The sequence below is a fragment of the Podarcis pityusensis genome (genome assembly GCF_964106645.2).
Source record: "Podarcis pityusensis genome assembly, chromosome: 2".
Classification (NCBI taxonomy): domain Eukaryota; kingdom Metazoa; phylum Chordata; class Lepidosauria; order Squamata; family Lacertidae; genus Podarcis; species Podarcis pityusensis.
The window spans coordinates 34,712,930-34,739,095 of record NC_138029.1 but is presented as its reverse complement, the minus strand read 5'-3'; the positions used below and the strand labels follow the sequence as shown (position 1 = coordinate 34,739,095).

The 26,166-nt window shown below is 46.1% G+C and overlaps 1 protein-coding gene across 1 annotated transcript; it reads right to left on the bottom strand.

Moving 5' to 3' along the window:
- Positions 1–3,322: 3,322 nt before the first annotated feature.
- LOC308470482 (E3 ubiquitin/ISG15 ligase TRIM25-like) lies at positions 3,323–25,358 on the bottom strand. Its single transcript, XM_080993841.1, has 7 exons — positions 25,147–25,358; positions 23,839–24,501; positions 21,011–21,106; positions 13,877–14,110; positions 11,309–11,471; positions 9,338–9,400; positions 3,323–3,947 (listed from the first exon to the last, which is right to left on the bottom strand). The coding sequence occupies exons 2-7, from the start codon at positions 24,421–24,423 to the stop codon at positions 3,409–3,411; spliced, it is 1,680 nt and encodes a 559-aa protein (XP_080849967.1). The 5' UTR covers positions 24,424–24,501; positions 25,147–25,358; the 3' UTR covers positions 3,323–3,408.
- Between the last annotated feature and the right edge of the window lie 808 nt (positions 25,359–26,166).

Genomic DNA, 26,166 nt, shown 5'->3' with positions numbered 1-26,166 from the left:
TTCAAACCGCCTACCTTCTGATCGGCAAGCCCTAGGCTCTGTGGTTTAACCCACAGCGCCACCTGCATCCACATCCCCCCAATAATCAGGTATTTTGGAGTAAAGGAAAATATGACCTCTTCTTTGCGGGTATAAAGTATGTTGCCTGCCCTTGACTAATACTCGAATGTAAGCTGGTCCTCCTACAGGACTCATTGGGGTATATTTTATTGTGACTCTTTTGAAAGCTCAAGGATGTTGGCTACTACACTTCAGAGCCACATACATTAAATAACATTCTAAACAAATGCCAATAAAACACAATGTTGTTGTTGTTTTTAAACAACCTCTATTCCATTCTAACAGACTAAAATAAATTGTAGACCCCTTCTTTCCAGCTCCTTGCTTTCCCAGAAAGGAACATCTGGAAAACTGGCAACTTTACAAGGGGAGGAAGTTGTACCTTTATGTTTTCCTTACTAGTAAATATTTAGGTTCCCTTGCACAGGCCTCAAGGATAGAGAGTTGAGTAGATAAATTGCAGAAATATTTACATGCACTGAAAATTTGAGTTTCTTGGGGAAAATGAAGTAACTGGAAATGACTCATCTGTGACTGTGTCTCAGCTGTCTAGATTTAAATGTCACCCTCTGAACCTTTGGAACCCTTAATAAAAGGCCTGAAGAGGCTGCTGCTCATGTCAGTTATATTCAGATCTGCCGTACTGAATCATAGACTCAGTAGAGTTGGAAGGGACACCCAGAGTCGTCTCAGGTGGATCGGAGGCAAATTCACGCACCAAAGCAAGTGAGGGATGGGCCATCTCTGCTGAACATGCCCAAAGGAGTGGAGTGAACTGGCTCTGGAGCAGCTGTTCAGTGCTCTGCTGTGGATGCACCTTGAGGTGTTGCTTGGCTAGGGGAAGAGCTGTAGAAGGGCGACCATAGAAGACAGCGGTTTAATGTCGCTGGTGGCAACAGGAAATGCTGCTCTGTGATCAGACGTCAACCGCAGGCTGGATGAGGGCAAAAATGGCAGGCACTCTTAGGAATAAGAGCCTCCAGTCCACTTGTAATCGGAATTCTTCTGGTTACCTTGCAAAGCCATTCCCAAAACCTGCAGGTCACTTACGGTCGGCACCCAAATGACGATGCCAGCGTTGGGAAAGGGCAGCATGCCTCTGAGCATGTGCAGAGAGTGCCCATCCTCCACGCCCTGTGCCCCCTGCTAAAAAGAAACAAAAACTGGAAAATCAGAAAAATGTATGTAACTATGTAACTGAGCCATTGAAACACTTGGGGGAGTGTCAACTTTTATTGCTGCAAAGCTACTCCTAACTTTCAATGATATGTACAGTGTTTTGGATTCAGAAAAGGTGTGTGTTTTGGTTTAAAAAAAAAATCACCAAGGGATATGGTAAATTATGTTGACAAAGTAAGAGCAGTCTCAGTTATACAGTACCAGCTAAGACTTTACATGGCCGCAGGCCAAATATTTTGGAAAGTGTCTCTTGTTGAGCAGGAGAGCCCATGCTTTTCAGACAGAGTTAAGATGATTTGAGGAAAGTCAGCTGAAACAAAATTTCCCACATTGGTTAGCAAGGACATAAATTGCATGCCAAGCCTTACTTTTTTAAAAATAAAACAAAACTTTATTATGAGCATCAGCTTTTGCTTATCTGCTGGAGCTGTGCAGGATTCAAGTTTTCTTGAAGATGAAAATTGAGATTTCCACATCCCCAAACATGAATCTAGAAATAACACGAAGAAGGCCTGTTTAGGTTATGTGCAGCCATTCTCATGTCTCATTGTATACATTGTGTGCTGCATACTGATCTCAGGGGTCTCTCACAGGCGTAAAATGCTAATAGTAGAGTTTTCAGCTGTGAAGCACTCAGGAGCCCAGGGTAAGGGGGAACTCCGAAACCTCATTCTGCAATGCTGCTTGGAAAACAGCCAGAGAAAGAGTGCTCACCCATCAAATGTGAACGCAGAACGAAGTGAACAAATGTGGTTTTTTTCTGAGCACCAGAAGACTACACCCTTGAAAACAAGGCTGTGAACTTGAGGGTTGCTTTGTAGCACTACGAGTGCCTTGGGAGTGAGTGTCCTTAGATGCAGCCATGGAGACACTGGGATGCAGCCAAGGCTGTCATCCGAGGCGAATTGCTGGCAACTGCTGCCAGCAAGGGATAATTAACAATCAAAAGATCCTAAACTGTAACTTGAAAGAGCCTGTCAGGTGGTTGTAATGACTTGTTAAGTTAATCCAGCTACTCAAGGGACCGGCTGGACACCCAGTCCCCAAGAGTTCGAAAGACACCTGTGCCTCTTCAGAACAATGTTTTGCAGAGGATTATTTTGCAGAGTCACAGACAGGCCTTTCAAGAGAGCCACTGACTCGGAGGGGGGCGGCGGATTGGGTACCTGCAAATAATCATACTGCAGTTCATGAGAATGAGATCGTGCATGAGTGTAGCTGTAAAACAATTAACTCGGGGTTGTTTTTTTAAGCTGCATTGGGTTGAGGGAAGCTGGAAAGGAAGCAAGTGATATTGTCTGGTGCAGTGATCATGAATGATCCTTTCCCAGGGATTTTTGACATGCTGGATTGAACTTGTGAGCATTTTGATAGGGTCTCAGTTGTGACACTACACCCTGATTTGATTTTATTTTTCAAAACAGAGGTTGAATCTAAGACATGGTGGGGACCAACTCTCAAGGCAAATTGTTTTGCTTTCGGCTCTGCCTATGATGGCTTGCCCCTGAATGCATAGTATTCACACAGAGGATCCTGGAATGTCTGTGGCTCATGAAAGTGCAAACAGTGCTGCCTTTGAGTTGGGTCCAACGGACACGTTTCAGATGCTAGCCCCTCCCCGTGAAATTTCCTATGCCGTTGCACACTAACTGGGATTTCCCCTCTGTAAACATGCTGCTTGGCTGAAAGGGATAAATGCTTCTGGAGGTGTACAGAATTGCTCTTCCTTGGCTATGAAGCAACTCCACAGCAAGTGCCATGTAAAGAGGCTTTGAGGACAGCATATTTAGGGAAAGGAATAGTAGGAGAGGCATTCTGTTTCATTTCAGACTGAGGATGTGAGCAGGTATGCAAATAAACACAGGAAGCGCCAGCCATAGAAACACCATGGTTTAAAAATTTAAAAGAGGCAGAAAGAAGAGAAAGAAAAAGTAGGAAGGAACCAGTAACATAGCCGGCTTCCCTCCCTGCTCCAAATGATCCTCTGTGGCAATCCTTTTCTCTAACAGAAAAACACATTTAGGTGTATCATTTGCTTTCTGTTTATAGCCACGTGACTGGAAAAAGAAAAACGAATCCCACCTTGGCAGGAATGAGATAGAAGTTTATTTTATCAGCTACAGCAAAGCCCTCCCCGGCCTTTAAAGAGGGATAATTTTTGTGGCCTCTCTAGTCTGGGTGCTGTTTCAAAGTAATGGAGGCCCCACTGCTTACCATAGCAGCTGGGTAAAGAGGTTCGGTGAATATGGTGAGGAAACGGTAGATGAGGTTCATGGTGTTGGTGATGCCATAGAAAGTCAGGGAGCCAGCAGCATAGTTTAGTAAGACTCCTATTGTCTTATAGTAGCTGCCATGCACCACAGTCTGAATATTGTTGTGCCAGACAGAGTACTTCAGTGAGTCCCACTCCAAGCACCATGAATTGCTATTCCTGCCAAGCAGGTACAACATGCAAGCTTTCTCAGTTCTATGCTTGTAACTGTAGGTGACTCCCAAACACAGCCATGCGTTTGAAATCTCAGCCTCCCAGTAATGGCAGCCCTCACATAGGCTGCGGGTGCATAAGAGCTGTGGCCAGTGGTTGAATCCTTGGCTGGGTTTTGAGTAGTTCTCCAACAAGATTCCCATGTTCAGCACCGAGTGGGTCTCCTTAAACAGGAAGAGTTCTTCGTTGGCAGTGCTAGCATCAAAATTCAGCAGGCAGTAATCTGTTTCGTGGGAGGCAAAACAAGGGGTGAAATGTCAAAAGAAGCCACTCCAGGAAGGTAGACAAGGGTGGGCAGACCAAGACTGAACAGCTTCCAAAATCATAGAGTCACTGAGGCTAGAGGTGATCAGAATATAAACTTACTCCGGCCTCTTGCCCAAGGCAAGGACCTCCATGAATTATCCCACATGTAGTCCCACCCATCAACCACCCTACAAAACAATCTGGAAATTTTTGTTTATCAGATATGTTATGAGTCTTTCTCCAAGGAGCTCAGCGTGGTAGCAGTAGAGCTTTGCTCCAAATGGTAATAAACTCATTGAGAAACTTCCATGACAGTGAGGGAATTTGAAACCAGGTTTTCACCTAGTTCGTGTCTAATGCTCTGTTCACTACACCCCACCAGCTACACCACACTACACTATTTATATGCACGACAAACAGAAAACAGTAGCAAGCAAAGTGATCCATGTCACAGGTAACTGTATCTGACTAATGGAAGATGTTAGTAAAGCTACCCACGTGGAAATAAGAAAACAAGTCAGTCCATCAAAGTATGCAAAAGTGAAGCCTCACAGTTTCTGTATGGAAATTCCCTCCCATCCCCAAATTTCAGTATTAATTAAATCCTGAGGATGAAGCAGCCTTGGCTTCATGACATACTTGTCTTGCCAACACCCCATGTCCAGCCACAACAATTTTTGAAGAAAGGAGAAAGCAAACAGACAATATGGTAGGAAGAAATTGTTTGACCCTGATGGATCACATTAATGTTCAATTTATTCTGCAGCTATTTATTTATATATATATAAATGTTTAAAGCATTTCTGAACCACTTAATATTTTGAAACTCTTAAGCCATTTACAAAAATATATCATAAAAACAATAAAACATACTGTATCATAAAAACAGAGATAAAACATAAAAATCAGTGAAATGGTATTTTTAAAAAGAAGACGCAATAACAGGGTCCAGTCTAATAGGTCAGGAATAGCCTGGGCAAAAAGATAATGCCCCTAAATGACACCTGACACAACTAATGGATGGTCCTTCACATTTGGCAGAGAGGAGGACATTCCTGAGCATGTAGGGACAATGGTGGAAAATACCTGTTTCCAGGTAACCGTTCTGTGGTATTCTATAGGGCGTGGTTTTGAGAGTAAAATTCCCACAGATTATCTAACTGTTCTTATAGGTCTTTCAGATAACCTGATCCCAAGTTGTTCAGGGCTTTATATGTTAGTAACAAGACCTTGAACATGGTCTGAGAACTGCTTGGCAGCCAGCCCTTCCACAGCTATTTTGTATGGAAGAACAAACAGTGTTTGCTGGCAGCCTTCAGGAATTCTTTTGTTTGAAATTTGCTTGGGGGACAGTTTAAAGTTGCTGCTTCTTGCATCCCTAGCCTTTTCAAAAAGACTAAATCATTCTTGCGGGGTTGGTAGAACTGTCAGATTCTACCTGGGATAGTGCTCCTCTTTACGAGAGGGAGAAATTTGGCTGTGCAGCTTCTCCCCTCATAGTATTGCTATGCTGGGATCAGGATAGTGTGCTTGGATCCCCCCCTGGCAAAGCACAAGCCGCTAGAGCTTCACCTTTAGTCAGAGCAGGCCTTAGCATTAGCCAGAGTGGGACATCCCCTTCAGGCAGTGAGGGCTTGGATGGGTGTGGGAGCAGTGGCAGCAACAACCCGGCTGTTTCTCCTGAACCCATGTCATGTGTAATACAGCCTAACCCTATGCCCCCTAAGCTGCTCTGCTTTGCAGTGAAGGGTGCTGTAAGATTAACCTGCCCATCAGTGTGTGGAATGCGGGGAGGAGAAACATCTTGTCCTTTACCTGAGGCAACAAAATGTCCTGGGCCTTGGAAGCTGTTGGGTTGGTGGGTTCAGCACCAGTGGCCAGCCAAGTTGAGCCCTGGCTGAGGGTCCCAGGAGCTTGGAAGTGCCCACACTGGCTCAACCCAGGCACATTGCCATTTGCACCACTATATATTACTGTTTTAAGTTACTCAAACTGTAATATTCTGCCCATAGATATATGAAATGTATTTATTTCATAGATCTGTAGTCTGGATATGTCTAGGGGTAGGAACTTTCAGCTGGGACATTGCAGTTTGGGTAGCTTAAGATGGCGGTGACTGTCATGGATGGGAGACAAGCTCAGTTCCTGTTAAAAAGTGCCACCACTCATCCACCACTAAAACATGTCTTGAGCCTCCTCCCCCCCGGCAGAGGGTGACAAGTGGTGCCGTCACCAATGTGGCGCCAGCAGCAGAGAAAGCATACGGCAGGCACCGTTGCCACAACCAGATCTGGGTCCTGCCCTGGTTGTGGTAGGTGTTGGGGTGGGTGGGCCCATTGTCAAGGCTGAATCAAGGCCCTGGGCACAAAGTTTGGCACCAAGCATGGGTGCACTGTTAGCATACCAACAGGAAGACGCTACGGCTAGACTCCCATATACTGCCTGCAACATTACTAGGGTTCAGTGAAGAAGAAGAAGAGTTTTGGATTTGATATCCCGCCTTTCACTCCCCTTCAGGAGTCTCAAAGCGGCTAACATTCTCCTTTCCCTTCCTCCCCCACAACAAACACTCTGTGAGGTGAGTGGGGCTGAGAGACTTCAGAGAAGTGTGACTAACCCAAGGTCACCCAGCAGCTGCATGTGGAGGAGCGGAGACACGAACCCGGTTCCCCAGATTATGAGACTACCGCTCTTAACCACCACACCACACTGGCTCTCAGTGAAGATTACAAAAGGCTGAGGTTTGCTATTCATACTCAGTGGCCGGAAGCCACAAGCACCTCCAGCCTCAGCAAAGGACACTGTGCCTTTCACCTGCTTGCGGCAGTCACCTGACACTGTCGCTTTCTTGCTAGCTCTCAGTTAAAGGATGATAACTGCGGTTCTGCTCCCCTTGCTAACTAGGGCAACCAAAACACACAAAACTTTATGACGGGTGATTATTTTTACTGGCCAGCGTCCAGCTAGCAAGCACAGACTGGTATTTGGTTTAATGCAGGTCTTAACAGATTGGTGCTGACATTGACCTTTCCTCTTCAGCTAGGACTGGACTTTTTCAGAGACGGTGCTGGGAGATTCTGGGTCCAGCACTTTCTGCATGGCTCCTCAAAGCAGTGTTCTAATATTTTATGTAAGAAGTGGGAATTTGTATGGAGCATTTCTGCCTCCCATCTGCCATATGGGAATAGTAATAGTAATAATAATAATAATAATAATAATAATAATAATAATAATAATGGCCTAAGTGAAATAGTCTATTATATGAAATGCTTAGCATCACTGGGGGGTTGGACTACAGTGGTACCTCAGGTTAAGAACTTAATTCATTCCGGAGGTCCGTTCTTAACCTGAAACTGTTCTTAACCTGAAGCACCACTTTAGCTAATGGGGCCTCCCACTGCTGCCGCACCACTGGAGCACGATTTCTATTCGCATCCTGAAGCAAAGTTCTTAACCCGAGGTACTATTTCTGGGTTAGCGGAGTCTGTAACCTGAAGCGTATGTAACCTGAAGCGTATGTAACCCGAGGTACCACTGTACTAGATGATCCTCAGGGTTCCTTACAACTCTACAATTCTACGATTTTAGGAAAAGTGCTGAATTCTAAGAATCTCTCATCTTGTTTCCAGCTTTGGTCAGTCCTAGTGCAGATGACCAGAGACAGAAACAGGATGGGAGGTCAGTTAGGGCAGGTAGGCGTCTCCTCTGAGACTTTCTAACCTTGCAGAAAACATACTGGGAACCAAACTAACTCCTCAAACTCTCCTCCAGACTTTTCTTGGAATCCAAGAGACCACAGCATACAACACATGGTCAGTATTTGGTAAAGGATTCCTAGGCAATGATAGCTGTGTCTCTCTGTGTGTGAGTGAAGGTGGAGGGCAAAAAGGGAAGAGTTCTCTCCACCCATCTCCTCCTCTCCCCCCCCACCCTTGCCAATTCTGTGTTTGTGCCTGTATATGGGAGGCGGGCATTAGACAAGCGGATGAGCCCTGACATTAATGGGCTTTTACTACAGGTCTGCTGTAAGTATGGCTAACATGGAATATTACCCAATGCGAGAGTGTTTGAGGGAGAGTTTGTGTTGTGTTAGTTGAGTTGAGGCAATGCAGCCCTAGCATTAAGTAGCAAGAAAGAAGGGGTGGTGTTAGTTAATGGAGAAAGCTGGTCACTTCAGGAATTGGTATTTACTGTTTCCAGAGTGTCTTTTAACCTTGCTGTATTCTGCTAATTTATTCCTTCTAGAATGCTGAACATCAATAAATGTCAGGGTTATAAATCGGTATTCGATAGATTGGGGCGCCGGATAAGATGTGGATTAACTCCTTGGACAAAAGAGGAAGATTATGATAAAGCAAACAGTGAGTAAGCATCTGGGCACACCCGTAAGCAACCACTTACTCCAAGTTTCCTTCCTCTGGAAGGACAAGAAATCCAAGACTTCTGCAACTTCCCAGAATAGAGATGAAGTGATAGGAAAAGTCAAACCTGTCATGCTTTTGTTGTTAAAGACATGAAACAGAAAATCTTGCAGCAGCCCTGTGAAATAGTGTTCTTTGGATATCTTCTACACTTGCTTTGAAAAAAATTCAGTTCTTGAAGTGAAATGCCTGAATTTTTTTTTTAAGTTCTCCAACTTGAAGTGTTTTGCAAATCCAAGAGCCAGGATTGTGCCAGTGACAAATCTCCACAAAGGAGGTCCTTCTGTTCAGATGCATGACTCCAGCCACGATGTGGTGTTTTATTTGTTCACCGACTTTCACCTCTGTCTTGTTGTATGGTATGGTTTTGAGCTTGCATACCGCTTTGCGAAATAATATGTGGTTTATAAATAAATGAACTGAATAAATAAGAAGACTTTGGCCTCTATCTTACATTGCTAATGTGGCTATTATATTTACCTTACAAATATGCAAAATCCAATTTAAGCTACTGCTGCTAGTACCAGGTCAGTCACAATGAACAAGTTAGGCCAATTGACTGAACTCATGATGAACACCTCCATCGTTCTCTTAAAATGGCAATGGTGCCCACCTGAGAGGTGCTGGAACTGAGTTCTGGCAAGTTTTGACTGATAAAAAAAAGCCCTGGCAGTGGCTGTCCCAGATGTACACCCCTGAGCTTAATCACGGCTTGTTTTCTCAAATGTGATGGAAGCTGGCTTGAGGGAAAACAACTCAAGTAACAGTATTTCTCAAGAAACCTCAGGATACAGATGGGTTGTGGCAAACGTCACAAGGACTCTTCTTCACATACCAGTGATAGGAGTACATTGGCACCAGATAAAATGGTACTGTGTGCACAGGCTAAATTTTAAAGCACTCCAGAGGAAAACAATGAGAAGACAAATGGAATTGCAACACCTACACTTTCTGAGACTTTTCCGATCCGTGGGAGCTGGTATCACTTCATAAGGCACCACTGTGATCCCTGAAAGACAAAAGGTCCTGGAGTTATGTGTGTGTGTGTGTGTGTGTGTGTGTGTGTGTGTGCATAGCCTGTGCAGGGCGCCACGTAAACAGAAATTTGAGATCTTGCCCTCAGGGCTGTGGACTACACAGATTTTTGAGCTTATTTTTAACCCTCATGTAAGAGACTTATTTGATCTGCATTATCTGGCAAAATTCCCTGTTTTCGTCCTTCCAGAAACACAACCTTTTTAATCTACTTTAGCAAAGCAACAACAGTTCTTTGGCACACCAGACACTAACAAAAATATTGTTCCAACCAGTGGTTGTTAATCCAGCAGCATTTACGGGAATAATCCTAGACACAAGTATAATTGGCTGGGAAATTAAAGACCTGAATAACTTGATCCATACCAAAGGGATAGAGTCTTATAGGAGCTTCCTACATTCGAAGTTAGTGTGGTGTTTTGTTGCAAAACTCACAGGGCATCAAGGAGAAGCGGCTTGCTGGGTGGGGCAGGGCCTCTGTGCTAACTTCCCGGCAGGCGGATCATTGTTCGCACTACGCCCGCCCCACTCTCAGCCATCTTCTAAGTTGGCAGCAGTGACCCACCTGCTGTGAAGCTAGCTGAATGGCTGCACCTCACCCAATGAGGTGCTTCTGGCCACAAACTATACCCCCAAAAGGCAGAGCTAATAATTCCCCCATGTCTGCCATGTGGAAGACCAAGAGATCACCATGGGCTTGTGAGAACTGGAGGTGCTGCACCACAGCAAAAGAAAATGGGTCGTCTTTGGGGTCTCTCTCCTCATTCTTCTACAGCTGCCACATCTTGTCCATTAAAAGGTAACCAGAACACTGGGTTCTGCTGACCCAGTCTACAACTTCAACACTCTCAAATAGCCCAAAGCCTGGTCGGTCCCCTCCCCCCCCCCCAATACCCCATGATGTGACAGAAGAAGAGCCTTGCTAATCTATCTATTCTAGCATTCTGTTTCTACAGTGACTAACCAGATGCTAATGGAAAGCCCACAAGCATGACATGAGCAAAACAGCTCTCTCTTGCTGCTGGTAACTTGCCCTCAGTGACTAATAGCCACTCAAAGCCTTATCTTCCATGAATTTGTCTAAACCTAATTTTGGCCACAGCACATGCAGAAGACACTGTTTAATTTGTGTTTGGTTCTATCCGGGTAAATATGCTTCTTAGTTTTGTTAGATTTAATGTAACAAATGTAACAGATTTAATGTAATGTATTTTGTTAGATAAATGTAATTTGTTTATTTTTAAAGGTCTTTAATGATCTATTTTTAAGGGTGCATTAAGCTATATAGTTTATTTTACAACTATATGCATCTGGATCTAGACGGAGAGGAAGAGATTTCAATCCATTTCACTGCAATCCCTGGTTTAGAGTTTGCTTTTTGCATAACTTCGGCACATTGGATCAACATTTTCAGAAAGCTATCCATCATGACTCCAAGCCCTCTCCTGGTCACACCACAACGCAAACTCATTTGATTTGTAGGTATGTTAAAGGAGCAATGCATTTGACTGCAAGTGTTATATATGTGGCTGCATCATTCTGAAGGGTTTCTGAGTCTTAATGTGAAACAAAGGGACTGAGAGGCTGTGCATACACCAGGTTGTCAATGTGTACGTTAATGTGTACACAGATCCAGCTTTTTCCAAGGATTGTGAATGAAATGACCCAAATTTGTATTTTTGTCAGCATATGATTAATTTTAATTTTCATTCAGTTGTATTGTCTTTCTATATTACTGCATGCCATTGAAGCATATGTTCTTGCTTAAATGAAACAAAAATATTGTAAAATAAAAAAAAATCGACAGCACCATGTGTTGAAGAATTATTTGAGCCTATGAATGCATCTTTCTAGCTGTAGCATTTTTGTGGAGCCAACTCACCTTTTTGAAGGGCTTTGTTGATGAAGCAGAGTCCGAACATGGACACTTGGGATTTCAAGTCACTCAGGGTCTGTTTAAGTGCTACGAAACTGGTGGGCTCCTCACACTTCAGTCCAATCAAAGCTTCTGTGCAACCCGACATTACTCTTATTTTTGGGAAGTCCTGTGGGAACAAATAGATTTTAACAAGAGATTGAAACTCACTGAAACATTTTTGGAAGAGAGAATTTTGATGTCCTCATCACAGAAATGGAACCATCTTGGTTTGCCTGCAGGCTTTCTGACTACATGTATAGAATCCAGGGCCGGCCCACCCATGAGGCAAGATGAAGAGACCACCTCAGGTGGCAGGATCCACAGGGGCAGCAGATCCCAGTGTAGATCTTCATTCACCCCTCTTGTTCCTGGTGTAGATCTTCACTCACCCTTTCTTCCCTGGCAGGGTGTGTGTGCGCCATTTTATGGTTTACCTCAGGCGCCAATATTTTTCAGGCTGGCCATGCAATCATAGAGTTGTAAGGGACCTCAGAATTCATCCACTCCAGTCCTTTGCTCAATGCTGGATATGTACAGTGCAAAATACAAATCTGTTTAAGTGCCTCCAGTGAAGAAGAATCTACAACTTTCCCCCTCTGCCCAGAAGGGGCACCATCACAGCAAGGCATGACAGGAGACTATTTAATGTTTTGAATGCATCAGGTTTTTGAATTTCGTGGTGAAAATACCAGAGATATTTGAGAAAATTTTCTTTAAAAAACAACAACCCGTTAACAACCTTCCCCCTTTTTAATTATCCAAGGGAACATGGATAATTGGTTATAACTATCAGGGCATGATGGCCTGAAGGCACATGGTACAGTAACTGTGTTCAAACGAAGCAGCTGCAAGTCTGAGCAGTGCATGCATGGGAGACTGAACTGATTCTGCCTTCACAACAGAAGAAAGGAAAGTTAGAAATGTTATAAGAGCTAGTGTAGCTTCATGGTTAGAGTGTTGGACCAAGACCTAAGAGACTAGGACTCAAAGCTCCACTCAGTCATGAAGCTCCCTGAGTGACTTTGGGCCAAGTCACTGTCCCTCAAGACCTAACCTACCTCACAGGGTTGTTGAGAGGATAAAATGGGAAGGGAGGTGTAGTGCCAAGATCTTTACCTTCAGTTCAAAGGATCGCACAAACACTCGCACATGACGAGGATATAATAATGCTACTGGAATATCACTGAATGCTTTATTGCTCTTTTGCTATGGGCCAAATATGGCCTTATAGGCTAAATGCCACCTCTATGCAAACAGGCCCATTCCTCCCGCTACATTCCATTTGTGTCTTTGCAGTGTGGCTTAAATGGTACAGAGGTCATTTGCTCACATAACATGGTGTTCAGTTTAAGACTCTGTTTTATTATTTGCATTTCTCTAGTGGCTTAGAGAAACAGTTGATCAAACGAAAAATAAAGTCGCACTCTTTGGGCATGTTTTTAGCAAAAAGAGGAGTTTTTGTTGCTGTTCCTCACTGGAGATTTTAGAATCAAGGCAGGTGATCCTGTGAAAACATTTATGAGCGGCAGTGTATAAGGAGTTGGGAGTCTCTTGCTTCAGATGGGCAGCTGCTGCCCAATCCACTGGGGCTACATGACCTGCTGCTGGCATCAGGGGAGAATTTTGTAAACACATAACAAGTACAATCTAATAATAAGCAGGTGATGGAAGCTGGCACCAGCTCTACCCTTGTGAAAATAAATGTCCTTTGCTTACTCTCTTGCTCTTGGTACTGGCACACTTCCCAGCAGAGTAAAGAGGAATATGTGGTAGAGGAATTTCACCCAGTACAGTACAATCCTTAACGAGTCACCCTCTTTCTTTCATGCTAATAATGGGTGGGGCGGTAGCAACAATGGTAGGAAGCACCGACCATTCAAAGGACAAAAGAGGTCAGAAAGGGTTAAGAGATGCCTGAGAAGAATCAGGTTGCTCAGCATGTTGTCTGGGGCTGATGGGAGTTATAGTCTAAAATATCTGGTGGACACATGGTTGGGGAAGATTGACTACTCTATTCTGCCTTGGTCAGACCACACCTGGGATACTGTGTCAAATTCTGGGCACCACAATTTAGAAAGGATATTGACAAAGCTAGAATACATGCAGAGGAGAGCGACCAAGATGATCAAGGGTCTGGAAACCAAACCTTATGAGGAACAGTTAAGGGAGCTGAGTATGTTTAGCCTGGAAATGAGAAGATGGAGAGGAGATATGAAAGCTATCCTCAAATATCTAAAGGGCTGTCACATGGAAGCAAGCTTTTTTTTATCCTGCTCCAGAAGGTAGGACTCAAACCAATGGATTCAAGTCCACTAAACATCAGGAAGAACTTTCTGACAGTAAGAGCTGTTAAACTCCCTTGGGAGGTGGTAGACTCTCCTTCATTGAAGGTTGAATGGCCATCTGTCATTGATGCTTTAGATGAGATTCCTGCATTACAGGGGGTTGGACTAGACGGCCCTCGGGGTCCCAACTCTACAGTTCTATGATTCCCTGGTCTTGACTGTGCTCCAATTACAGTGTGGACTCTACCTGCAGAAACTGATGGTCACTTGGGTCTTCCATGAGACCTGTCAGCCAGTAATTCTGCTTCTGGAGATCAATCAGCTGCTCTTGACTGTGCTGAATGGAATTCCCCATTCCAACTAAGGCCGATCTTTCTTCTTCATCTATAAAGTCCATCACCTTGTTCTGCAGTCGCTTGAGCTCTTTCATCGCCTCGGCAAAGGCCCTATTCACTTCGTCTCGGGCCGTCTTCACTACTTTCTGAAAGGAAAAGGCAATGCCAAGCACATCACATTTTCACCTACCATTGTTTAAAGTATGGAAGTTGCTACCACAGGATGTAGCATTGACTTGGGCAGCATTAAAAGTGGATTTGAGAAATCCATGGAAGATAAGGCTACTGATGGCTGCTAGTCATGATGGCTATGTATTGCCGTGATGCCTGTGAATCCTAGTGTTATGTACTGAGTTGAATAGCATCCAAAAGGCAGCAGTCTGATTGGTCCTAGAACAATAGGATTCAGAATGCAGCAGTCTGATCGATCCACAGGAGCCACCCAATCCAGCTCCAGGTGAAAGTGAATCCGCAACCTGATTGGCTTACAGATGAATCCTGGAATTAGCCAATCACGTGGGGCCCATGGTGTAGATAATGTATATAAAGCAGACATTCTGGGGGAACTTCCATTCCTTCTCACCAGTATGAGCTGAATAAAGAGCATGAAATGCACTCTCGACTCGGAGTATATTTCACTTAGTGACTGGGGATTGCATGCGGGAGAGTCCTATTGTGCTCATGTCCTGCTTGTGGACTGAAATATACTCAGAGTCGCAAAGTGATTTCATGCTCTTTATTCAGCTCATAGTGGTGAGGAGGAATGAATGAATGTCCCCTCACAGTATCTGCTTTATATACATTATTTACACAATGGGCTGCACATGATTGGCTAATTCTGGAATTCTACTGTAAGCCAATCAGGTTGTGGATTCACTTCTATCTGGAGCAGGATTGGGTGGTTCCTGCCAACCAATCATACTGCTGCATTGTTCTAGGACCAATCAGACTGCTGCATTCTGAATCCTATTGTTCTAGGACCAATCAGACTGCTGCCTTTTGGATCCTATTGTTCTAGGACCAATCAGACTGCTACAGTTTGGATCCTATTCAACTCAGTACATAACACCCCTCCCCTCTAAGTTCCAGTCCTGCCCGGGAGGTCGCATTCATAGTCCTCAAGGTATGCCGGCGGCCTACGTGTGCGTTGTGGCCTGGGGTGTTCCCTGGTCCGGGCTCCGGGTTCTGGCTCGTGTTCCAAGGATGCTGGCTGTGATGCGGCTGTTTGGTCTGGTGCAACCGGCTCGCTCAGTCGTGGTTCTGGTTCCGGTGTCCTTTCGGCCTCACGGGTCCTCTCTGTATTTACTGATTCTGCCTCTCCTGCTGGCCCCTCCTGCTCTATGGGCCTCACTGCCCCGCTGTTCCCTTGGGACTCCTCTGACCTGTCCTCCTCCTGGTTTTCTCCCGGGAATCGTCGCCGTATCTGGTCGCAGTGGCGGCGCCAGCATTGCCCCCCATCCGTTAGCACCTCGTACGACACGGGGCCAGTGACCCTGGTGATTGTGGCGGGTACCCATGCTGGGCCTGCCCCAAAATTCTTTGCGTACACTGGGTCCTGGGCCTCGAAGGTCCGGGGGTTCCTGCCTTCCCCCACCACTACCTCATCCTGAGCTCTATCGGGGTGAAGGCGGTCCAATCTGATTGCAAGGCGCCGACCCATTAGTAGTTCAGCGGGGCTCCGGCCAGTCGTTGAGCTGGGGGTGCTGTGCTGTGCTAGAAGGAATGTGGCAAGGCGGTACTCCCAGTCCCCTTGCGTCATGCGGCGAAGGGTGTCCTTGGTGGTCCGCACCATGCGTTCTGCTTGGCCATTGGTGGCAGGGTGGAACGGCGCCGAACGGATGTGGCGGATGGCGTTCTGCGCTGTGAAGGTTTGGAATTCTCCTGACGTAAATGCAGTCCCGTTGTCTGAGACGAGAGTGTCAGGGAGCCCGTGGGTTGCAAACAGCCTGCGTAGTACCCGGATGGCTGCGGACGTGGAAGTGGACGGTACCAGTGCGACTTCCAGCCATTTGGTGTAGGAGTCCACCACTATGAAGAATGTTTTCCCCTGAAAGGGGCCAGCGAAATCCACATGCAGGCGTGACCATGGTGCTCGGGCGGACTCCCAGGACTGGACTGGGGCCCTTGGGGGATCTGGGCGGGATTCTTGGCAGGCCTGGCAGTGTTTGACCCAGGCCTCTATCTCTCCATCGATCCCCGGCCACCACACATAACTCCTGGCAAGGGCCTTCATTCTTACTACCCCTGGATGTGTCTCGTGTAGGGCTGTGAGGACCCTTTTGCAGAGGGGCTGGGGAACAACGACTCTGCTTCCCCATAACAGGCACCCCTTGTGGGCCGACAGTTCATGTTTGCGGGTTGTGTAGCCGGCGAATTCTGGCCCGGGGCTGCTGCTGGGCCATCCCCTCCACACCCAGTCCAGGACCCGGGAGATGACCCTATCTTTCTTGGAATGGTGTGCAACTTCTTGTGCCTGAATGGGGCGGTCGGGAAGCAGCTCCAGGCTCATAACCTCTTGTGCAGGTGCTGGGTCAGGGCCTGTTTCCGGTAGTGGTAGCCTGCTGAGGGCGTCCGCATGGCCCATCGCCTTCCCAGGTCGGTGAATCAGTGCATACTGGTAGCTGGCAAGGAAAATTGACCACCTGAGGACGCGAGGAGACAGCACTTGGGGGGTCTGCTTTTCGGGGGCAAACAAGCCAAGCAACGGCTTGTGGTCAGTCACCACGGTGAAGGGCCGCCCGTACAAGAAATCATGGAATTTTTTTACTCCCTTTACGATTGCCAGACCCTCCTTGTCGATTTGCGAGTAGTTCCGCTCGGTTGTGTTGAGTGTCTGGGAAAAGTACGCCACCGGTACCTCTCTTCCATCCGGGAGTTGGTGCCCCAGGACAGCTCCAATGCCATAGGGTGAGGCGTCGCATGCTAGCACCACCGGCAGCCTCTCGTCGAAGTGTGCCAAGACCGAGTTTGAGACAAGCAAGTCCTTGACTGCCTGGAATGCGGCCTCCTGGCGCTGGCCCCACACCCAAGGGGCCCGCTTGTCCAGGAGTCTGTGTAGGGGCTCCGCTACCGCCGCCTTGTGGGGAAGGAAGGAATGGTAAAAGTTCAATAGTCCCAAGAAGGCCTGAAGTTCAGTCTTGCTCTTGGGCGCTGGGGCATCACAAATGGCCCGTACCTTGTCCCCAGTCGGGTGGACCCCTTCTGCGTCCACCATAAATCCCAGAAAGTCCACCTGAGGCACTCCTAGTAGACATTTTTCCCGCTTCACCTTGAGACCCGCCGTCTGGAAACGGTGCAGAACGGTGCGGAGGCGGTCCTCAAACTCCTCTGGTGTGGGGCCGGCAATCAACACATCATCGAAGAAGGGGGTGACGCCAGGAATCCCTTTAAGGAGAGAGTCCATTATATTCTGGAATATGCCTGGTGCCACGCTGACACCGAATTGCAGCCGCTTTACCCTGAACGCTCCTCTGTGCGTCACAATCGTCTGTGCCTCTACTGTGGCCTCATCTACTGGCAGCTGTTGATATGCTTGGGCCAAGTCCAGCTTGCCAAAAATTTTCGACCCAGCCAGGGTGGCAAGGACATGGCTGACCACTGGCACTGGGTATGCGTGGGCCGTGAGGGCCTTGTTTATGGTACATTTGTAGTCTGCGCAGATGCGGACCGAACCATTAGGCTTGACGGGTGTGACGATTGGGGTTTCCCAGGGAGCATTAGGCACCGGCTCCAGCACTCCTTGCTCTACGAGTCGGTCCAATTCCTCGTCTATACGGGGTTTCAAGGCGAACGGGACCCGGCGGGCCTTGAGCCTGACCGGTCGTACTGCGGGGTCAAGCTGTAGCGCAATGGGGGGGCCCGTATACTGTCCCAATTTCCCATCGAAAACCCCTGGAAATTCCTTGCATATGGCGTCCACGTCCACTTGTAAGCTAGTGTGGTTCACCCCGGTGACAGCTAGCCCCAGTGGTCCAAACCATGCCAATCCCAGTAAGCTAATGTAGGGGCCCTTGACCACAAGCAAGTCCAGTTGCCGCGTCCGCCCTCGGTATTGCACCCTGAAGGTCCCCACCCCCATTGTGGGGACCTTACGTTTCTGGAAGTCCCGGAGGGTGAATGGGGCCGGCCTGAGTTTGGGACCCCCAGTGGGACACAGTTTCCTTAAGGTCCTTGCCGAGATTATGGATAGAGTTGAACCCGTGTCAAGCTCCATGCGGCATGGGGCCCCCTCTATCTGTACCTCTACATAAATTTTCTCTACGTTGGGGTGGGGCAACTGGTATACCTGGAAGTCCGTGAGCTCCGTCGAGTTGCCTTGGTGCGTTGGGCCCCGGGACCTGGGGCTCTTGGATTGGTCATCTGATGCCTGGTGTCGGGTGGGCCGAGCCCGACACACCCGGGCGATGTGTCCCGATTTTCTGCACTGCCTGCACTCTGCGTTGCGGAAACGGCAGGTCCTCCTCTCGTGACTCTCCCCGCAGCTTGCGCAGTTCCCTCCTTCTCGTCGAGGCAGCTGTGGTCTGTGCGCTGCTTGAGTGCGCTGCTGTACTCGGTGCACCTCCTCCCTGTCGGATCCTGAGTCGTCGGTGAGGTCTTCATGGTGGACCCTCGGTTGGGATGGCAGGCTCGGCCGTGCCTCTTGGGTCGACCTCTCGGCAGCTTCTGTTGCCAGGGCCTCCTCCAGAGCGACCTGGAACGTTAGGTCCTTCTTAGCGTAGAGGCGTCGTTGCAGCTTCTCATCCTTCAGGCCACCGACGAGGCGGTCACGAAGCATGTTCTCCAGCTCTGAGAAGTTGCAGAACCGGGCGGCTTGGCGGAGAGAGGTCACAAACCCAGTTATGGTTTCCCCAGGGGCTTGCCGCTTTGCGTAGAAGGCATTTCGACGAGCCACCACTGAGGGCTGCGGCGAAAAGTGCCCCTTCAGCTGTTCCATTATTGTTTTGTATGGAACAGTAGCGACGTCTTCAGGCGCAAGGAGAGCCCGGGCGATTTCAAACGTCTCCTCTCCGCAGACGCTGAAGAATATCGCCCTCTTCTTGGCGTCTTCTTCGTCGGTGACCCCTTTGGCTTCTAGGAGGAAGGTGAAACGGGAGGCGTACGCTTCCCAGTCTCCAGATGCTGGGTTGAATGGCGAGAAGCTGCTGTTGGCTGCCATTCTGAGTTCCTTGTGCCCCGGAGCTGAAGCCTGGATACACGGTGCGAGGCAGCGGTGCGGCAGTTGGCGGTGCTGCGGTGCTGTGTGTGGCAGTCAGCTCAGCGGGATCCCACCTTCGTCGCCAGTGAAATATACTCAGAGTCGCAAAGTGATTTCATGCTCTTTATTCAGCTCATAGTGGTGAGGAGGAATGAATGAATGTCCCCTCACAGTATCTGCTTTATATACATTATTTACACAATGGGCTGCACATGATTGGCTAATTCTGGAATTCTACTGTAAGCCAATCAGGTTGTGGATTCACTTCTATCTGGAGCAGGATTGGGTGGTTCCTGCCAACCAATCATACTGCTGCATTGTTCTAGGACCAATCAGACTGCTGCATTCTGAATCCTATTGTTCTAGGACCAATCAGACTGCTGCCTTTTGGATCCTATTGTTCTAGGACCAATCAGACTGCTACAGTTTGGATCCTATTCAACTCAGTACATAACATGGACTCACCCTAGGCATCTGTTTGGCCACTGTTGAATGTTGGATTAGGTGGGCCTTGGACCTGATTCACTAGGGCTCTCCTTATCTTCTTATGTGTTCATTTAATACTCCTTTGTGAAATTCTCAGGGTAGGTGCAGACACACATTTTTAAAGTGGCAAAGCTGCTATGGAACCATAAATAAATAAGGAGCAATTGGTTCTGCTGGTTTCTAGCAAAAGTACTGCGCACACACTGCTAATTGGGTTCATGCTCCCAACTTTGTCTTCCTCCTGAGAGCACCCTTTCAAGTTAAGAGAGTCCTGCTATCGATAAAAGAAAATAAGGCACCAAAGAAGCAGGCTAACTTGCTTGTTGTGCTTTCTTTTCTTTTCATTTTTTCCTTTGAAAGAGGATTGTCCACCTGAAATGTGGTGGTGAAGAGGGAAAGGAAACAAAGGGAATCAGCTTTCAGTCTGGAGGGCCTATGTGTGTAATTTGAGGAGAGGTAGTCAGAAGAAAGCAGAGCTCACCAACCACAGGAAACCCTATTCCTGTTTGCGCTGGGATGTCTGTATGTATTGTATTGTATTGTGGTCCCTTTCAGTGCTGTTTAGCTGCTTTATTTATCAGATAGTCCTTCACAATAAAAGCTGGACACATTTTCTAAAAAAGAAAAGAAGCAGCAACATGTCGCTTGTAGGACCGACAGCCTCAACTGCACAGCAGTTCCTTGAAGCAACCATGTTGTTAGGTCTTCAAACGATGCAGTTTGTGATCTAAAGCAGGTGTCCCCCAAAATACATTGTTTTGTACATCTGCAAGCCCTGAGTCTACTGATAGCTCATTCCTATGCATGAATGTTACCACTTTGGCTACATAAGAATTCATACTCAGATGATGAGTTTGCTATTAGTATATAGGGGAAGACTCTCAGTCAGCCAGAAGAACAGAATGGGAGCCAAACAGGACCTGGGATGTTCCATGGAATAGCAGAGAAAGTTAGCATTTGCTAGGGGTCTTTCAGGATGGCTAGGCAAAACCTTGACCTCCAGCTCTAAAGAAGTGTCAACCACTTGACTTCAGTATAGTGGTACCTCGGGTTAAAAACTTAATTCGTTCTGGAGGTCTGTTCTTAACCTGAAACTGTTCTTCACCTGAGGTACCACTTTAGCTAATGGGGCCTCCCGCTGCCGCCGCGCGATTTCTGTTCTCATCCTGAAGCAAAGTTCTTAACCCGAGGTACTATTTCTGGGTTAGCGGAGTCTGTAACCTGAAGTGTCTGTAACCCGAGGTACCACTGTACATGCAAATACATGCCCACGTGAAGAATGGTACAATACTGAGTGGCAGTAAGTGCCCCTGGATCTGTGGGATGTGCCATGGATTCGGTCCCTTCCCTCAGAAGCTTTTCTCACCGCAAGGTAGTTCACTCTGCCCCTGTGTTGCTGACTGTCCGCTGCCAACATCAAGACTTGGTTTTCCACGTTGGCTTGTACTCTCCTGACTTCGACCTGGGAAAGAAAGAATTAGAACATGGAAGCAGCAGCCTGGGGATGACGACTTCACATACACCTCTTTTAAAAGTGGAGCATAAATAATCAATGCTCAATTAAAAAAAAAAAAATCAGATGTGTGGGATGTGTTTTCCAGTTTTATAGAAGAGATCCTGTTTGGACTCACATTACAAAGGACTGGACTAGATGAACAGCCGCTGGAATTATTCAGGAAGCCTATTTTTTATTCACAAACTGCTTTTTGATGCAAAATGTCTTCAATGCAGCTTACAATAATAAAAAAAAAGAATTTAAAATTCTGATATCAATACCTCATACAAAACCTAACAATATTCATTCATAAACTTTATTACGCTAGCCAAAGGCCATGGCATCATTCACAGGGGGAACAAAAGGAAAAACAGCAATAACCATAAAAACAGTTTTTTAAAAAAACATTTAACACTACCGGTGCAATAAACCACGGTCAAGTCTCCTAGAGATTATTTGTTGCATGAGCTGGAATAGCAGGGAAATCTCAGGTAAAATATGCCAGCTTAAATGTCTGAATCCCCTTTGCAGTTGACACCTAACAATATGGAACAGCAGAACAATACACCATTAAAGCAGTGCTGAGAAGCCTTGACAATTCCATGCTAGTTGTCTGGTAAAATTAAAAAAGACAACCATTGAACAAAACACCTGAAGTATGGGAAATAATGAAGCCTCCAAGGCGAGGGAGTTTCCATCGCAAACTGTACCTCCAATGATTTTGGGACAACAGGGCTGGTTTAAGACTTATGACTACCTGAGGCAAAGGATAAGATGATGTCCTCCAGAGAAGCTGACTGGATGGCAGTTGAATTTTACTTCAATAGTACGGATGGGATAGCATGACCCCCCACACCTGAGGGCAGCAGGGGTCCGGGACAAACTACATGGCACACAGAACTGTGCTCTCTGACAGAAGGGAATGGCTAGGAGACTCAGGAGAAGGATCCACAGCCTCTAGTATCTGCTAGTCACCTCACTCTGCCCAAGAATGGGGGTTAATCATGTGGGGTATTTAGAAAAGCCTCACCTGATTATCTTAATAGGCAGGGAAGTTCTTATCTCAGTTTTCAATTTTTTCTTTTCTTATGAAACTGGGTGTGACCGGATAGGGTGCTGTCCTCAGCTGAACCCTTTTGTTCAGCTTCTAACCAACTTTGTCCAAATTGCACAATCTCAAGGGCAAGCAAACTCAAAATAAAACAAGGCATAACAATCTTGGTGTCAGTATGAACTGGTTCACTGCTTTTGTTGCAATGGCAAGTTGATGGGCTCACTCGTCTTCTGCTAGCTTGCTTGAAAAAAAATCACTCCTAATGTGACTGTTTCTCCTTTTAGAAGATATAAAGGATGTGAAAGAAAAGTACATACAGGTACAAGCCATATATCACAAATACAAACAACATTTTAACCTCATAGCTGATATGTCTAATGTATAGTTCACCAGGTCTACATAGCTTCATATATATATATATATATATATATATAACACTTGGGCTCATCATTTTATTATTTATTTATATTTAAAAGTTATATCCCACCCTATGTCATAGGGCACATTATAGCAAGCAACATATTAACATGTCAGTAACATTAAAGCACATCATCTCTTTCGTTTTCCAAGTTATGAATAGGCAAAAAACAATAAAAACAGGATAAAGCGTCATTGTTATAGAAAAAAAAGTATGTATTCTGAGAATTATTATATCTTCTCTAGTCCTCAACAGTGTCAAACAGATATACAGTGATACTTCGGGTTAAGAACTTAATTTATTCTGGAGTTCCATTCTTAACCTGAAACGGTTCTTAACCTGAGGTACCACTTTAGCTAATGGGGCCTCCCACTGCTGCTGCGCCGCAATTTCTTGTCTCATCCTGAAGCAAAGTTCTGAACCCGAGGTACTATTTCTGGGTTAGCGGAGTCTGTAACCTGAAGCGTCTGTAACCCAAGGTACCACTGTAAATCTCTCATTTTCCAACACCCCCCCAAAAAAACCCCACACACAAACAAAAAACCCGAAAGAGAGATAGGTGGGAACTAAGACTAAATTGATACTATATACATTTTTATCAGTCTCATTTTTTAGCTAATACTATCAGTTTCTGCTTCTCTATATTTGTCCTATTTATCCTGGAGTTCTAAAAACTGAGGATTTACCCAAGTTTAAACAAACTTCTATACCTTTTCACATGTCATATTCCAATTTTTGTCCTTGGGGGGGAGGGAAACAAAACAAAAGGCGTTGGGAGGAAAGCAAATTCTCCCTCTGAATTGTTAAGAGTTTTTTTTCCCCTGGGCCATCCCATCTCTAGCGCCTACCAATGGAAAGAAAAGTGATGAATAGAAATAAGAGAAATAGGGTAAAATGGGAGATGGTCTGTGCTACTGAAATCCCAACCTGACCCAGTGGGAAGTGACGCTGCCTCCCCTCCCCCAGTTGCCAACCAAGAGGGGTGAAGGTAGCCACACGCACGATCTCAAAAAGATGTTGATAGGAATCGTTTAGGAGAGGGGACTATAGTACAGGGGGCTATAGTACAGGGACTATTGGCAGGGGGTTGGACTCGATGGCCCTTGTGGTCTCTTCCAACTCTATGATTCTATGATTCTACTGACCTGGCACCAGTTTTCCTCTTTTGAAAGTTGCATTCCAGGAAAACTAACTGCTGACTTTATAGGATGGCATGATACTACTCACTTCTTTCTTGCTCCTGTCGTCCTTCAGAGAGATGGCGTCATGATTCTTGTGCTCTTCCCGAACACAGATGTGGCAGATGAATTTCCCTTCGATTCTGCAGAACAGCTCCAGGAGTCTGTGATGTTTCAAGCACATATTAGCCTTCAGGTCATTGAGAGGTTTTATCAGCTGATGGTTCCTGAAGGCGTTGTCTTCATAGTGGGAACGGATGTGGTTTTCGCACAAGGAAGCCATGCATTGCAGGCAGGACTTGACAGCCTTCATCTTCCTGGGGGAGCAGAAGTCACACAAAACCTCCCTCTGACCTGCCAGCTTCCTTGACCCTTGGGCTTCTTCCCGTGCGAACCTCGTGGCGATTTCTCCCAGGGTTGTGTTTTTGCGCAATTGAGGCCTCGAACTGAAAGGCTCACGACACTGAGGGCAGTAGGGGCAATCCCCAACCAGGGCTTGGTGGTCCCAGTAATCCTGCAAACAGTCCATGCAGAAGTTGTGTCCGCAGGCTGTGGTGACGGGGTCTCTGAACACCTCGAGGCATATCGGACACACAATGTTGTCCTCAAGGAAAAGCAAGCTAGCTTTCTTCATAATAACACTTTCTTTTTTGGCTGAGATTCAGCTAGTGCTTGTAGTTGCACAAAACCCTAGGAAAAGTTGGGCTGCCACCTGTTTTTTTAATATATAAAAAAAACCCACAGTAGTTGAAACAAATGGTTTTTAATTGACTGGTTAAACATGCACATTTGCATAGAGCTAAGAAAATAACATTTTAGAATAAAAAAGTGTGTCTTTGAAGATATTGCAGAGTGCACTAAAAGTAAACAAAATGTTTAAATGTCTTGCCTAATTGACTGTGGGCAAAGTTTTAGTTGCTCAAACTTTTCTTTACTTAAGTTACTACAACCAATTTCCGGTAATTGGCGGTTGTAATTCCTGTTAAAAGACAATGGCGTCCTCATGTTGAGAGGCAATAGGTAGTGTTCTTTGCAGATGGTTAAACCTGTTACGAGTCTTCAGTGGGTGAGACTGCATCATTCAGTCACACTCAGGAGAGAGCTAGTCTAAGAAGGAGGCAAGACTGGCACAGTGAATCCTGCAGGAACAGTAGACACAACTTTTGGATTTTGTGTTGTAGCACAAAAAAACCCCCAGAAGATCTGGGATAATCTGGGTTAAAACTATGTGGAAAGAACCTACTCGGTACAGGAGTCTTGGCTGGATTATTTCTGTTCCTTCCGTCCCTACCTTTGTGACCCTATAATTCTACAAACAGATGGATTTTTATCAGTGAAACATATTTCCCACACTCACCTGTTCAGCTGTGATACAAAGTCAGTTGTGGCACTCTGTAACATTAAGTACCATCTGGCAAAAATTAGCAACCCGTAGGTGCTAATAGCAACTGTTCTACCTACTAACAGATCCCTCAGCTAGCTCCAGTGGCTAAAGGTTTTACGTTGTTCTTTTCTTGGTCCAAAACAGCAACTCATATTGAGTTCCTGTCAGTTTACAGTCTTTCATGGGGTCTGAATTTGCTATGTGACATCACAGTTCAAACTACAAGGGAGGGGGGAGCTAAGCACTCTGGTTATGATGTCATTGCACAAGCAGGTCCAAGTCAAACATTAAAAAGGCCACTCTTGAAAGCTCTTGCAAGGGGAGGTAGGCTATAGGCACCTCAGAGAACTGACATGAAGAGGGAAGACCACATTGAATGGAAACCAGGCACTTTGAGGCAATTCTTCCCTCTGTCCTCTTAATTTGGTCTAAATACTGGTCAGATATTTCCCAGAAACAGAAAAATGTACTTTTTTAAAAAAATGAAATAAAACAGTCTCTATTTTTGATGAGATACACTTAGCTCTCTCTCAGGAAGACAGCATAACAATTTCAACATTTTGCATTGCGTCACCAGCACAATTTCGTTCAGCATCTTGTCCTCAAGTATATTATCTGCTTAATTAAAAAAAGGTAAAGGACCCCTGGATGGTTAAGTCCAGTCAAAGGCAACTATGGGGTTGCGGTGCTCATCTCGCTTTCAGGCCAAGGGGGCCGGCATTTGTTCACAGATAGCTTTCCGGGTCATGTGGCCAGCATGACTAAACCACTTCTGGTGCAATGGAACACTGTGATGGAAACCAGAGCGCACGGAAACACTGTTTACCTTCCTGCCGCAGCTGTACCTATTTATCTACTTGCACTGGCGTATTTTCAAACTGCTAGGTTGGCAGGAACTGGGACAGAGCAACAGGAGCTCACCCCATCATGCGGGATTTGATTTGGGATGCAGGTGGAGCCGTGGTCTAAACCACTGAGCCTCATAGCCTTGCC

What these genes read in the sequence shown, in the direction of transcription:
- LOC308470482 (XM_080993841.1), bottom strand. Translation starts at nt 24,423, where the DNA reads ATGAAGAAAGCTAGCTTGCTTTTCCTTGAGGACAACATTGTGTGTCCG. An exon ending in GTGACCATCAGTTTCTGCAG is followed by an intron (nt 11,472 to 13,876) that starts GTAGAGTCCACA and finishes TTGTTCCCACAG; the next exon opens with GACTTCCCAAAAATAAGAGT. An exon ending in TCGGAAAAGTCTCAGAAAGT is followed by an intron (nt 3,948 to 9,337) that starts GTAGGTGTTGCA and finishes CCCACGAAACAG; the next exon opens with ATTACTGCCTGCTGAATTTT.